Here is a 12,885-nt window from a genome sequence, read left to right as displayed (position 1 = left end):
GGAGGGTGACGGGGTGTTGAGATGTAAGAGATACAAATGAAGGGAAGGGGCAGTGTCACGGAGAAGACAGACGTAGATAAAGACCAAGTCGTGGACGAGCGGGCAGAAGTTCAGTTGAACATCTGACTCCGTGGCACATCCTCCTGTCGCTGAAGAAGAAGAAGAAGAAGAAGAAGAAGAAGAAGAAGAAGAAGCTGGAGGGAGAAGATATCTGAGGAGCAGACAACAGATCAATACAGAAGTCTTGCTTTAGACCAGAAGAAGGAGAAGTGCCTTTTTTGACAAGATACCAACTTTTCACGCAGGTGACACTGAGTAAGTACTGAATGGGATTATGACACTTGATGCTTTCTAATGTTTATCCATATTTCAGAACATTGGCTGATTTATTATTAGAAAGATGTAAAACATATTGATAACTTAAAGCAAAAGTAGTTCTGAGAGTCTTTAAATGTAAACAGAAAATGTTGCTTTTAATACCTTTTTGAAGATTTCAAACATGCCAAGTATTGCTAAATGGGTATCAGTAATCTTTTTTTTTCTCGCATGGACAATTTTATTTATTTAATCGTTTATTTGGCGGGGACAATGCACAGTGATGAACACGTAAAACATTAAAATGTGTCAAGCGTAACAGTGCCAGATTTAGCTTTGAGCTCATTTCCATCCGCAGTCCCTCACATAAAATATTTAAGAAGTTTACATTTTACAAACATTGCAAAAACAAAATACATGATATGCAAAAGGCGCAAAAGAGCAAGAGCAGCATACACAAGTATTTCCCACATGGTAATACAATATAGCAGCAACGACATACAAAGTGCAAGAGAGGATACAAGAGCTACTGTACATCGAGTGCAAGAGGAGATTCCCCTGCAGTGTTCAAGTGCATTTAGCGGTGATTGCACGTCTGTTTGTTTCTCAACCATTCTCTGAGTTGACCTCTGAAGCTATTGAGAGAGGGACAATCCCGTGTCTCAGTTGGGAGGCTATTCCAGAGAGAGCTGCCTTTAATGGAGAGGACATTTTGTCCAAAAGTGGTCCGTCTGCGGTGGACCTCACAGTCTCCTCTGGTTTCTGACCTAGTGCAGCGTCCAGTGTGTTTCTGTGGATGACAACATCTTGATATTACAATTACAAATGATTAGGAATGTCATCCTATGGTTGCATTACACTCTGTATCCCCATGTAAAAACCTCCTGTCCCAACTAAGATAAGATAAGATATACTTTATTGATCCCAAATTGGGAAATAGTTTTGAAAAATAAAAAGAGTAAATAATAAACAAACATGAACATCTTAAAATAGAAAATAAAACAGAACTAAAAAGTAAAATATATACAAGCTGACGGTGAAAGGTAACAATCTGTAGACAAATAAACACTCTGAAGGGCCAAATGACGGCTAACATCATTTAAAAGCAGGATATTATTTACAATAAGTACACAAAGAATGGCATATTAATCAAATGTAAAATGAACAGTGAAGAAAAGTCCAGTTATAAGTCCACCAGCCTGCCTTTTTTAATGGAGAGTTAAATGTGATATATAATCTGCAAAGGATGGCTGTTTCCAGATGTTTCTTGTTGAAATGATTGCCCAGTTCCTGCTGCATGCCATCAGCCGCAGAAGACATGCAGGGTGCAGTTATGTAATTGTGAGCCAATAGCTGATCGGTTCTTCTTCCCTCCCTGCAGACCATGAGGAGTGTGAGTGTGTGTTTCTGCCTGGCTCTGCTGCTGCCGTGGTGTGTCCAGAGCCAGAGGAGCGGCACTTCCTCTCTCGCTAAACTCGATGAAGACACACAGAGGGATGTGCTGGCCGTCGACATCCTCAACCGCAGCGGGGTGTTGAACGCATTGCTCCGATCAGAGCGCCACACGGTGCTCCGTCGAGAACGAGCCCCTCGCCCGGCCTCCCAGGTGCCGAAGAGAGCCCAGCAGGGGTCCCGCTTCGCCCTCTCCCTCGACGTGCCCACCAGCATCCTCAGCGTCCTCATAGGCCTGGCCAAGAACCAGGACATGAGGACCAAGGCGGCAGCTAATGCAGAACTGATGGCACGGATAGGCAAGAGGAAATAAGAAGCGCCCGGGGCCCCTGGGAGCCTTCAGGGGCTCCAAGGACAAACCTCAGAGGAGTTAGCCTCTTACATCGTGGCACCGACACCCGCTTAGAAACAGTGTTAGTTCAGGGGAAATCAGTCATTATGGTCAGTATCTGTCCTTTAGAGCTTAGATCTGCTTTACTTTTATACTTGTATTATCTGATTATATTCGCCACCTGAATTTAAAGAGAAGAAAGTAGAAATAATTCTGTAGAAAACGAACTGCAAACAGAGAAGCATGAAGCTGGCCTCAGAAACTGTGATGAGGTTTCTTGTGTGTCCATGTGTAATCTTGAATTCAAAGAAAAGTTTGTTCAATTAAATCCAATGAGATAAAAAAAATTATTTTTTTGCCCAAGTCTAATTCATTTCACTCTGCATTGATGTCGGCACACGCATGATTACAAGCATCAGCAAACGCATGAAGCACAAATGAATGGCTCTGGGCTAAATGAGCTTGCGTCACCCGCAGCCGCCTCCGATGTGTGATAACGGGACAAAGGCACGGGCAGGATATTGACCTCTGGGAGAAGAACAGACCCTTTCTAAAGACCTTTGTTCACTACTCAATACATTCTATTTTAAGTCTGATGCATTATCTGCTCGACATTACACTAATATCTGTGGCATGACTCATCTGTGCTCCCGCAATGAGCATGAAATATGAAGCAACAGAGATAAGCTGCTCGTCTCGTCATGACCTTGAATTATTTCTTGTTTAACTTCAGGTTGTCGTAGCTTTCGTTTTATAACAGCTAAAGCGACCTCATTGCACATATTACAATATAGTTTATGATATGATGCAGCACTTAAGGCCACTACTGGGTAGCACAGAAACTCTCCAACCCTTTCAAATAAACACGTTATCCAGCAATTATTCCGACATTAGCAGTGTGTTGTTGCTGCAGCTGCTGTCATATCGTCAAGGGAAACTTGTGTCCCTGTTGCCATTCAATCATTTTAACATTCATCTAGTTAAGAAAGGCAAAATGGTTTTTCCTTAAGCTTTTTCTTAATTCTTAAGCGTCATCACTGGCAATTAAGGAAAGTGCAATTTCTAAGAGACATTCTGTTTATTAAAAATACAGTCGCAAAATGCTGTATTCTCAATAAAATTAAAATAAAAACTCCACTCATCTTAATAAAAGGCAGTTATCAAAACAACTCAAGGCTACATATGGAGGCTTTTATGTAATGACTGCATTACTCCGAGGAACCACAATGCTCATTTCACTTTGGGTTTAGAAGTTGTTTCACAAATAACCCTTGGCAAGTGTATTTCTATACAAGAAATACATATTGTACTTTACAATTTTGAGACATCACTTTCCGTTTCTACTTCCCACTATATTGCTCCTTTACAGTTAATGTGTTTTGTCAATGTGAATCAATGTGTTGTTCTAGCTACTCAGCAATACATAAAATAAGTGAAATAATATCACTTAAAAGTGCAGCTTGTGTCACAAACAGCTAAGTACATTTGTCAATAAAAAGTCAGTTTAGAATGTCACACTATATATTATTTCAAGTATAGTATGTCATAAAAAAAAATCATATTATATTTATTTTGAAGCCCAAATTAATTCCCAATTAATGTCCATACATTGGTAGTTCAACAGTGTTTCCTACGAGTAGTTGCAGAGCAATGTGTCTAAAAATATGTTATTATTACATATACTATCATTTAAGTTGATGCTATTTAACTGAACATCGGTCAAAAACCTTGCTTCCCATTTGATATTATGCTATATTCTTGTGCAGGTATTGGAATACTTATTTAAATAAATCATTGTATGAGAGAAAGACCTGCCACAATAGTACTTGTTATATCAGCTAAATATGGTGTTGTGCCCATTTGTCATAGAATATTTACTTATATACTTTATAATATCAAAGAGAGCCTGCCTGTGAACATTAGATAACTGAAGGTAGAGTTTACTTACATAAAATGGGGTTACACATCAGTGGGCCTGCCTTGGTCCTGAAGCGGTGCATCGTTTGTCCACACGATGTCCTCATTGGTTCTCCCCTTCCACATCATATTATTTACAGAAATTAACTATGGCCAATACTAGTTTACAGCTCTGTAAAAACGGCTCCTCACATCGTCTAATACATGTAGTTGTTCCCCTTACTTCCTGGACAGACTGCTCTCCAAATGCTCAGCAGCCATTCAAACAGAGGGGGAGAAATATAAAGGAGCCAAAATGGCGCTTACTCCAGTCTCTAATCGACGTCTCTAATCAGTCCAATCCAGGTGTTGTTAATGAACGGTGAGGCAGTGACCGGTTTATGTCTGTATGTGACAGCAGGATCACTCAAGAGAACAGTAAGTCTGAATCTGTTCTCTGTAACCCCATTCTTTGTCACAGTGTATTTTACTGCGTTTTATTTTTGTCATACACAGGCTAGTGCACACATTTAATAAAGACCAGTGCATTCATGTCAGGCTACAAATGTATGCTATGGAGGTGGAAGGTGACCAGTTTCTCCTATTTCCTGTTTAAGTGGTTGTACAATCTTAATGTTCTACCTCAGTCTATCTGAATGTTAATCATTTTAGAAAACAATAGGCTGAGTGTTTTGTTACACGTAGCCTATTACTCGCACCGAGGTAGGCTAGTAAACACGAATAGAAGATTATATTTTCCAGTAGGCCAACAATATGCTTAACCGTAATGTCTACTCAGTAGATTTAAGATTGTACTTTGGCGAGTTCCTGTTGCGTCATTTTTCACATCAGTCACTGGGTTTTAATAGTAGTGCACACCTCAGATCTCAGAGTGAGCTTTAGTTGTGTAAGAAGAAGTGATAACACTGTAACTACACCCATTCTCTCTATAACCGGATACATAGACCAATGTGCAAGATAGCGCATGAACGATGACCTCATTTGGGAAATTTCCAAGAGATTACATTAGCCTATGTCACATATTCTCCGTGACCTATGACATACAAAGGGTGAAAAGTGTTCTCAAAGTGATTTAAGAAATGTAAATTTGAGTAGGTATATATTACAAAAACTATCAGTGTTCACCTTTGGAATAATGTGAATTTAAACATGCTTTAGTATCGCAAATACATGTATTTTAGCATTATGAATGGACTTTACAATGGGCTTTTTCTTGTATTTGCGACCATTTATAGTTTTACCATACAACTAATGATAAAGAAATAAAAAACCCATTCAAATCAGATTTATTGGAACATATAGTTGGAAACGAACATTTTGCCCACAACGTCCTAATGTAAAAAATCTGCTCACCTCAAGAGCCACTAAACAAACATGACCTCTACCCTGAGTGACTTTTAATGTAATAGAAATGAGTTCAAGTGATCACGGTTATTGTAAGAGGATCAATTAATGTAACTGTTTCTTAATATAACAAACTGGAATCCAAGTTTTTTTATAGGGTAAGATCAGTGGGAGTGTTCATGGAGAATTACTCAATAAAGCTTGCGACAGTCAATAGCACAAAGTTCAACAACCAAGTGGAGCAAGAAAGAGGAACAAGAGAAGAGTGTTGGAGAGGTTTGTTGGAGAAAGCAGAACTTCAGGATCGACCCTATAAGGATTATACTCAAACACGGTCAGCTCATTTCTACAACAAGGAGATTATTTGTTATATGTTGTGGATTTTGTTTCTTTTAAGCAGATCATTACCGTGTGTACAACGTGAGTTATATCAAATGTAAACTTGAGTTTGATAATTTTGATAATTTTTTTATCTCTGGTTCTCAAATGTTAACATATGTTGTCTTTACTCCTCGTTGAAAGTCAAATGAATATATCTATTTATAGACTAACCATTTTAAACATGTCATCTTGCCTTTTTATAAAACACTGATCATTTTTACACATTTTCTGAATTATTTTCTTGATAAATTGAAAACATAATCCACAGAAATAAATCTTGCTGCCCTTATATTGACATGGAGACTTAGGCAATACATTATTCATCTTGTACCATAATTGACTTTATATGCTTGTTTATATTCTCAAGCTGCAGTTGACATTTTAAGCCACTACTAGCTCCCTCTGTGAAGCCTGTTAGTAATGTTGAACCTGATGATGTGAACCTGCAGTTAAAGGCTAAAACCTGCTGCTACTGTACCTCCAATCACAGGTGGAGGTGATCTCAGATGGATTACGCCATGAAGATGCTCACCCTGCCGACTCCATCTTCCCTCTCCAGGTAAGAGCCCTACTTCATGGCGGGGATAGGATAGTAAACACGTTAATAGTTAATAATAAGGTTTTGTCTTTATTTTTTTCTCAGTTCTGTGACAGCCGGCCTCTCAGCCGGAGCCTCCATGACTCAGCAGCTCCTGGCGGGTCGAGCTCCCCGGCCAAAGCCCTTCAGGGTCTCAAATGCCGACCGCAGCATGAAGAAGGGCATCATGGCCGACACGCTAGAAGACCTGATTAACAAGGTAAGGGAATTTTGATATTATAGCGTGGATGTATTCTATATACATATTTAGGAGAAGTGGTGGCCTCTGTGTTAAGCAGCAGATTTTACAACTGGTGTTCAACACTTTTTTCGAGTGTTTAACTAACACCTTAGGAATGTATCTCTGTTCATTTACTCAAGTACTGTACCTAAGGAAATTACAAAAATTAGAGTATTTTCATTGTATACAACTTTATAATTGTAGTCCACTATATTTCTTAAATATTGTTCTTTTAACTTAAATTTGTGTTAAAATGGTTTTCAGATTACACTTTTACATTCACTTCCTGTCAAGCTAGAACCATGTATCTCAAGACGTGGGCATTTGAATTATGTGTGTTCCCTTGTGTTCATGTATGTGCTGTGCAGTAAAATAAATAAAATGGAAAATAAACTTTTTCAAACCCTCTTTGGACAAGTAGGAAAACAGACATTTTCTTTTTTGGAAACAAATGAAAGTTTTACCATTTAGAGTTACATGGTTCTCAGAGGGCAGCAACACTATGAACATACGATGAAGTTATACGATATGAATAATTGCTGAAGATTAAACTACCCAACAGCATGTCAAAATATTTTAAAACACCCACAGTTTCAAGTAATCCAAAACCATCACCTAAAACCCTGACGGGGAATATCTTACTGCGCAGATCATATGTTAAAAACTCCTGCCTATGTAAAGTGTAATGCAGGACTTGTAGTAGAGTATTTTCACAGTGTAGTATTAGTATTTTCCTTTTAGCAAAGATTCTAAATACTTCTTCCACCTCTGCTCAGGTCAGCGACTCGTTGAATGTCGCGTGTGTCGGCGCCCTGGTGCTGGATGAAGACGGCACAGGGGTGGACACAGAGGAGTACTTCCAGACGCTGCCTGAAAACGCCGTCCTCATGGTGCTGGAGAAGGAATGCAAGTGGACCCCACCTCCGGTATGTTGGTGTTTCACATCTTTCCCATCCCACCACTGGGGGACACTGTGGATCAGCTGCTCAGTGCGATGCTCCACAAATTGATTTCCATCTTTTGTGCAGTGCTGGTTATGCCAGGGGTTCATTGATGTCGTGATCGAAATACATATATTGTATGCAGCTAACATGAATATGGAAAGCACAAAACGTCTGTAGACTAAAGAATAACACGTTGAATAATAAGTTAAATTAAATCAGCAAATATTGTCCCCTTCCGACTGAATAGGGGAGTAATATGTCAGTTATTGTGCACAGGGCGAACACATTCGTCTTTTCCATTCATTATTTTGAGGGAAAGCTAAGGTCGAATATTAATCAGACGTCATCAAATTTGAATTGTGTGTGCGGACAATACATTAATTTCCAACTAAATGCAGTGATTTGCATCCCCCGCTACCTGTTTATTCCCGTCACCTCACATTGACCTTGCTTCATTGTCATGTTCCTATCCCATCATCATCGTCGGCAGGAGCTGCTTCAGTCTGCCGTGTCTGAAATAACGTCAACAGAACTTGTCTGTTCCCTATTGACCCGTCCCTGTCGCCCCGCAGAACAGCCCCTCCAAAGACCAGCTGAGTGAGCTCAGGCCACAGCAGCGGAAAGATGTGGTCAAGTTGACTTTTGACCTCTACAAAAACAACCCCAAGGATTTCATCGGCTGCCTGAACGTGAAAGCAACCATGTACGGAGTCTATTCTCTGTCCTACGACCTGCGCTGTCACAATGCCAAACACATGCTGAAGTGAGTGAAACCGTCATCCAAATATCTCTGCTTTTTGTGATGAGTTGTTATATAATTGTGTTTGTTGTTCTTCAAAGCATATCTATGTTTCACTGAACTGCTATTTGGATCACTAGCAATAGTTAGGGGGGGATAATGTATTCATTTTAATGAGGTGATAATCCATAAAATACCAAGCAGATTATCACATTTGCAACCACCCATTGTTTTCCTGCTTAATGTATCAGCATCCTTTCTGACATATTACCACCAGTCGCAGTGCTCTGTACACAGCCACTAACATCAAGTCTAAATTCATATTTTAATGTGTATACCTGCGTGGGTGGCGGGGTTGAAAAGATCAGTTTGCTGAAGAACAAAGGCTTTACCGAGATTAATTTAGGGAGGAGTTATGTCATCGTTGCTGAGATCTGCTGGTTTTCAGTTTTGGCATGGAGCTTCCTGTCGGAGACGATTACATTTTGCAGACATGGCAAACATTGGGCTTTTGTGCTCACATTGCAGTATAAGGGTTTTGTTTCTTTAGATGATTGTTTCATTAGATTGTGTCCAAAAGAGATCGTCTCAGTTTGTGCGTATTGCCCATTACTCAACCCATGCCCACTCTCTGTTTCTGTGTCTGTGCTTCCAGGGAGGTTCTGCGATGGGCCATCTTCACCATGCAGGCCACGGGACACATCCTGCTGGGCTCCTCCGGCTACATCGAGCAGCAGCTGCTGGAGGAGGACGAGCGGGCGGCGAGGAGGCTGGAGCTGCCGCAGGAGAGCCGGATCGAGCTGCCACAGGAGAGCCGGATCAAGCTGCCACAGGAGAGCCGGATCAAGCTGCCACAGGAGAGCCGGATCAAGCTGCCACAGGAGAGCCGGATCGAGCTGCGGCAGGAGAGCCGGATCGAGCTGCCGCAGGCGAGCCGGATCGAGCTGCCGCAGGAGAGCCGGATCGAGCTGCCGCAGGAGAGCCGGATCGAGCTGCCGCAGGCGAGCCGGATCAGGCAGCTGCAGAGCATGCTGCTGGCGAGGATCACATACTGATGAAGAACTGAAGCTGACAATGGTCCACTATGAGACGTAGGACACCATGGAGATGGTCACAGATAGGGATCTCTACATGTTCATGTCCCAGTTTGCGGACATTGCATCAGTCTCACTGTCACTTTCTTACTCTGTTACATTTTTCTGCACTTTATGTACACGCTGATACCACATTTTATTTGACAGAAAGCACGTTTACTCACTTATGTAGCTTTTTCCTAATGAATAAATAAAAGTACAACTGTTTCTAAAAAGACATATTCTGCTCTTTTTCAGGTTCATATTTGTGTGTTGTGCCTCTGTGACATGTTTACATGCTCGGTTCAATTCTCACAAAACACAACATCCCCTTCCATTGTTACGCTGACGATGTGCAGAGCTATCTGCCTCTCAATTCAAGTGTCAACTCACTACAGCAGTTGATGGACTGCTTGACAGAGATAAAATCCTGGCTGAGCCAACATATCCTCACCCTCAATGAGAGCAAGACCGAGGTCATCTTTTTTGGACCCAACCTCCAGCCTCTCCGGTTGATATTCTGGGCTCCCTCAATAAAAGCATCCTCCCCTCTGTCACGAACCTTGGAGTGACCTTCAATAGCGCTTTTACATTTGATAAGCAGGTCAGCACCGTAGTCGAGACCTGCTTCTATTGGCAAGTCGTTTTTATCTTTTAAAGACCTAGAAAGGGTTATTAACGCCTTTGTTACCACGAGGTTGGATTACTGCAACGCTCTGTATGTGGGTATGGACCAGGCCTCGATTAGACGCCTGCAGCTAGTGCAGAACGCAGCTGCACGTCTTCTAACTGGCCATGAAAAGCGTCACCACATCACCCCAATTCTGGCCTCACTGCACTGGCTTCCATTCCGGTTCAGAATTTATTTTAAACTTATTGTATTTGTTTTCAAAGCCCTAAATGGGCTGGCTCCGGCTTGTAGCAGAACTCCTCCATCGCTACACCCCAGCCAGAGCCTTAAGATCCGCTGATCAGCTGCTGCTGGTAGTGCCCAAGACCAGGCTCAAAACCCGAGGGCACCGAGCCTTCGCAGCAGCTGGCCCCAGGCTCTGGAACACTCTGCCCCTCCATGTGAGGTCGGCCCAGACACTAGGGGTTTTTAAATATAGACTAAAGACTCACCTCTTCTCTCTGGCCTTCTAGTCAGAGCGGAGCACGACTCCTGATATTCCCTGCGTTTTGATTTTTATATTTGCTGTTGTAATTGATTGTCTTCTGTTTGCTATCGCAATAAAGTGTTTTTATTACGTGTACAGCACTTTGGCTCGACCAAAAATCGTTAAAAAAATGTGCTATATAAATAAAACTTGATTTGATATTGTTCAAAAAGGTCTTTGTTTTTCGCATACTGCCTGTGCTGCAGCACCTCTTTTCACCCTCTGTCTGAAACCAGAGCCCAGTCTGCTCTGATTGGTTAGCTGGCCGGCTCTGTTGTGATTGCTCAATCGCTTAAAGATGTGCCGCCCCTTAGCCTATCACGTACAATGTGTTGTAGCCCTAGCCAATAGAAGTGCGAGTCTTGCATATGGATGTCATTATGATACGGAAGAAATCCAAGGAGTCCAATGGAGGAGTTTCAGGCAGGGGAACTTTGGGATTTTAGCCTTTGCAGACCATTAACATGCACACAATCCTATAAAACACACCTCTTTAAACTTCCCCTTGCAGAATGTCCGTTTAAATATACATACAGTAGGTCTACAAATGGGCCTATAGTGTATGTGCAGAGTTAGCCCATTAGCTGGCTTTGTGTGTGTGACTCCTGTTTGAAGTCTGTGTAATTGGCAACAGGTCCAGCTGTCCCTCCCACGTTCCCCTAATTGTCCCCCGGCCTGCACCGTCCTGTCAGCTGCAGCCTGCCTCAGAAAAGCAGAGGAAGAGAAACCAGCTGCAGGGGGCGAGGGACGGAAACAAGCCATTATACCCAGAGAAAAGAGAGATGATGGCTTCAGCTGGTGGCAGATCGTTCCCTTTTGCTATCTGGATGTGAACGGGGGCAGCTTTGGACGGGTTTTGAACTGAATTGGCTGTCTGATAATACCTGAAGATACATGTCTGAGGTTAATATTCAGCAGGTCAACAGATGGAGTGTGAATGTGGGCTACAAACCTGGTGTTATATTTATTTTGTCTCTTTTTTTTCTATAATATAACCGGAATAAATATAAATCTGGCCACATTTTCTGATTAAGTTCATGTTAATGTGCAATGCAAAGAATAGTTGGTTTGTTTGCAGATGTATTGTAGGACGTGGATGTTTGTTTGAATGTAATGATGCATGGGAATAACACATTCCACCATTATATTGTTCTGTATTGGTACTGCACCCCTTATGTCATGAATGCATAAACACTATAGCATTGCAAACCCAACGTGATGTTGCTAGGTTTGCACTGGAATGAGTCATGAGGTGCATGCTGCCTGACAGATCTCGTGCTTTGATCTACATGTGCTGTGCTTCACACAACCTGATCAGTTGGCTTCACAGTATCCCCCCACACAGATCGAATGCTAAAGTGTGAGCTTTACTGTCAATTCTGAAGTCACAGCGTCTGATCCTAAAGGAAACCAAAGGGTCCACACCACCAGCAAATGAAACAGAAGATGAATTCTGCCATTAAAATAAATTGATGTTGTATTCCTGGAGACACTTAACTTAAAGGTGGGGTATGTACATTTCAGAAACCGGCTCGAGTGCACTAAAATTTGAAAGTACACGGCCGAAAAGAATCCGCCCCTTCCTTCAGACTTCCTTACAGAGCACCTCCTCCAACACACATGAATGCGCAATGCACGCCCAATTACGGCACGCCCAATGAGGGCACGAGATACATTTGTGCGTGCACGAGATGGAAGGCTGACAGACAGGGCGGCAATCCAATCCGTTTAGCCGGCGTGCTTTTTACAGTATTACGGCTTCCACATATGACATTTTTTTATGGATTTTTTGTCAAAGCACTTAAGATATTCATTGATATCTGGATGTTGAGAGCATTCCATGGAATATAACAAAAGTGTATCTCGAGCCGGTTTCTCAAATGTACCTACCCCACCTTTAAGACAAAGCATCACAATAGAGCTCTAAGATGGCTGTGGTCCGACTACAATGACTGGAAGTAGGGGGGTTGGAAGTGGCTCCCTGAATTGATGGTCCTGGTATGTTCTTTGGCGTGTGATCCCATCACATGATCTGCAGTTATACTTTGTATAGTGCTCCACTGACTTCAGATTGACCATGAACGATAAAAACAATAGAAAAAAGGGGATCAGAAACATTTTTGCACCATAGTTTCCTTTTTATTAATTTTTAAATGTATTTCAAGAATTCTTCCTTGTCAGAACCTGGTGCCTACAATACCCATAAAGCAACTCGCCCACCTTCAGACAGAAGGATGTATTATGCTAATGTGGCTCAAGCATAAATCATATATACATAAAGTTGTAATCTCACTTATAACCTTCATCCCCAATCCAGGTGACTCCAATGTTGTCACTTGGGGCACTGCATCTCTTTTTTGTGCAGCTCTCTGTGCAAAGCTCCACATTTTTTCCACATGCATTTAACAATATTA

General features: G+C 41.7%; 2 protein-coding genes across 6 annotated transcripts; both read left to right on the top strand.

Annotated features, from left to right (window-relative positions):
* Nucleotides 1–169: 169 nt before the first annotated feature.
* Nucleotides 170–2,333, top strand: LOC117447261 (urocortin-3-like). The gene is made up of 2 exons (XM_034083950.2): nucleotides 170–315; nucleotides 1,697–2,333. Exon 2 carries the CDS (start codon nucleotides 1,700–1,702, stop codon nucleotides 2,078–2,080), a length of 381 nt encoding a protein of 126 aa, XP_033939841.1. The 5' UTR covers nucleotides 170–315; nucleotides 1,697–1,699; the 3' UTR covers nucleotides 2,081–2,333.
* Nucleotides 2,334–4,325: 1,992 nt separating this feature from the next.
* Nucleotides 4,326–10,643, top strand: LOC117447260 (lipid transferase CIDEC-like). Of its 5 annotated transcripts, none has more exons than XM_071203067.1 (7): nucleotides 4,326–4,432; nucleotides 5,517–5,693; nucleotides 6,231–6,299; nucleotides 6,384–6,537; nucleotides 7,335–7,484; nucleotides 8,075–8,265; nucleotides 8,897–10,643. In XM_071203067.1, the coding sequence occupies exons 3-7, from the start codon at nucleotides 6,247–6,249 to the stop codon at nucleotides 9,294–9,296; spliced, it is 948 nt and encodes a 315-aa protein (XP_071059168.1). In that variant the 5' UTR covers nucleotides 4,326–4,432; nucleotides 5,517–5,693; nucleotides 6,231–6,246; the 3' UTR covers nucleotides 9,297–10,643. The 5 variants fall into 5 exon arrangements, with proteins under 5 accessions (XP_071059168.1, XP_033939837.1, XP_033939840.1 ...); XM_034083946.2 differs by having other exon boundaries at nucleotides 4,339–4,432; nucleotides 5,506–5,693; XM_034083949.2 differs by lacking the exon at nucleotides 5,517–5,693 and having other exon boundaries at nucleotides 4,341–4,432.
* The last annotated feature ends 2,242 nt before the right edge of the window (nucleotides 10,644–12,885 follow it).

Source organism: Pseudochaenichthys georgianus, chromosome 5 (genome assembly GCF_902827115.2).
Source record: "Pseudochaenichthys georgianus chromosome 5, fPseGeo1.2, whole genome shotgun sequence".
Classification (NCBI taxonomy): domain Eukaryota; kingdom Metazoa; phylum Chordata; class Actinopteri; order Perciformes; family Channichthyidae; genus Pseudochaenichthys; species Pseudochaenichthys georgianus.
The sequence above is the reverse complement of the archived record's forward strand: the minus strand, read 5'-3'. Positions and strand labels throughout refer to the sequence as shown.

Bases quoted from the DNA above. Each gene is read 5' to 3' on its own strand.
- LOC117447260 (XM_071203067.1), top strand. From the start codon at position 6,247: ATGGATTACGCCATGAAGATGCTCACCCTGCCGACTCCATCTTCCCTC. The intron at 6,538-7,334 runs GTAAGGGAATTT...ACCTCTGCTCAG, and splicing joins TAGAAGACCTGATTAACAAG to GTCAGCGACTCGTTGAATGT. The intron at 7,485-8,074 runs GTATGTTGGTGT...GTCGCCCCGCAG, and splicing joins GCAAGTGGACCCCACCTCCG to AACAGCCCCTCCAAAGACCA.
- LOC117447261 (XM_034083950.2), top strand. From the start codon at position 1,700: ATGAGGAGTGTGAGTGTGTGTTTCTGCCTGGCTCTGCTGCTGCCGTGG.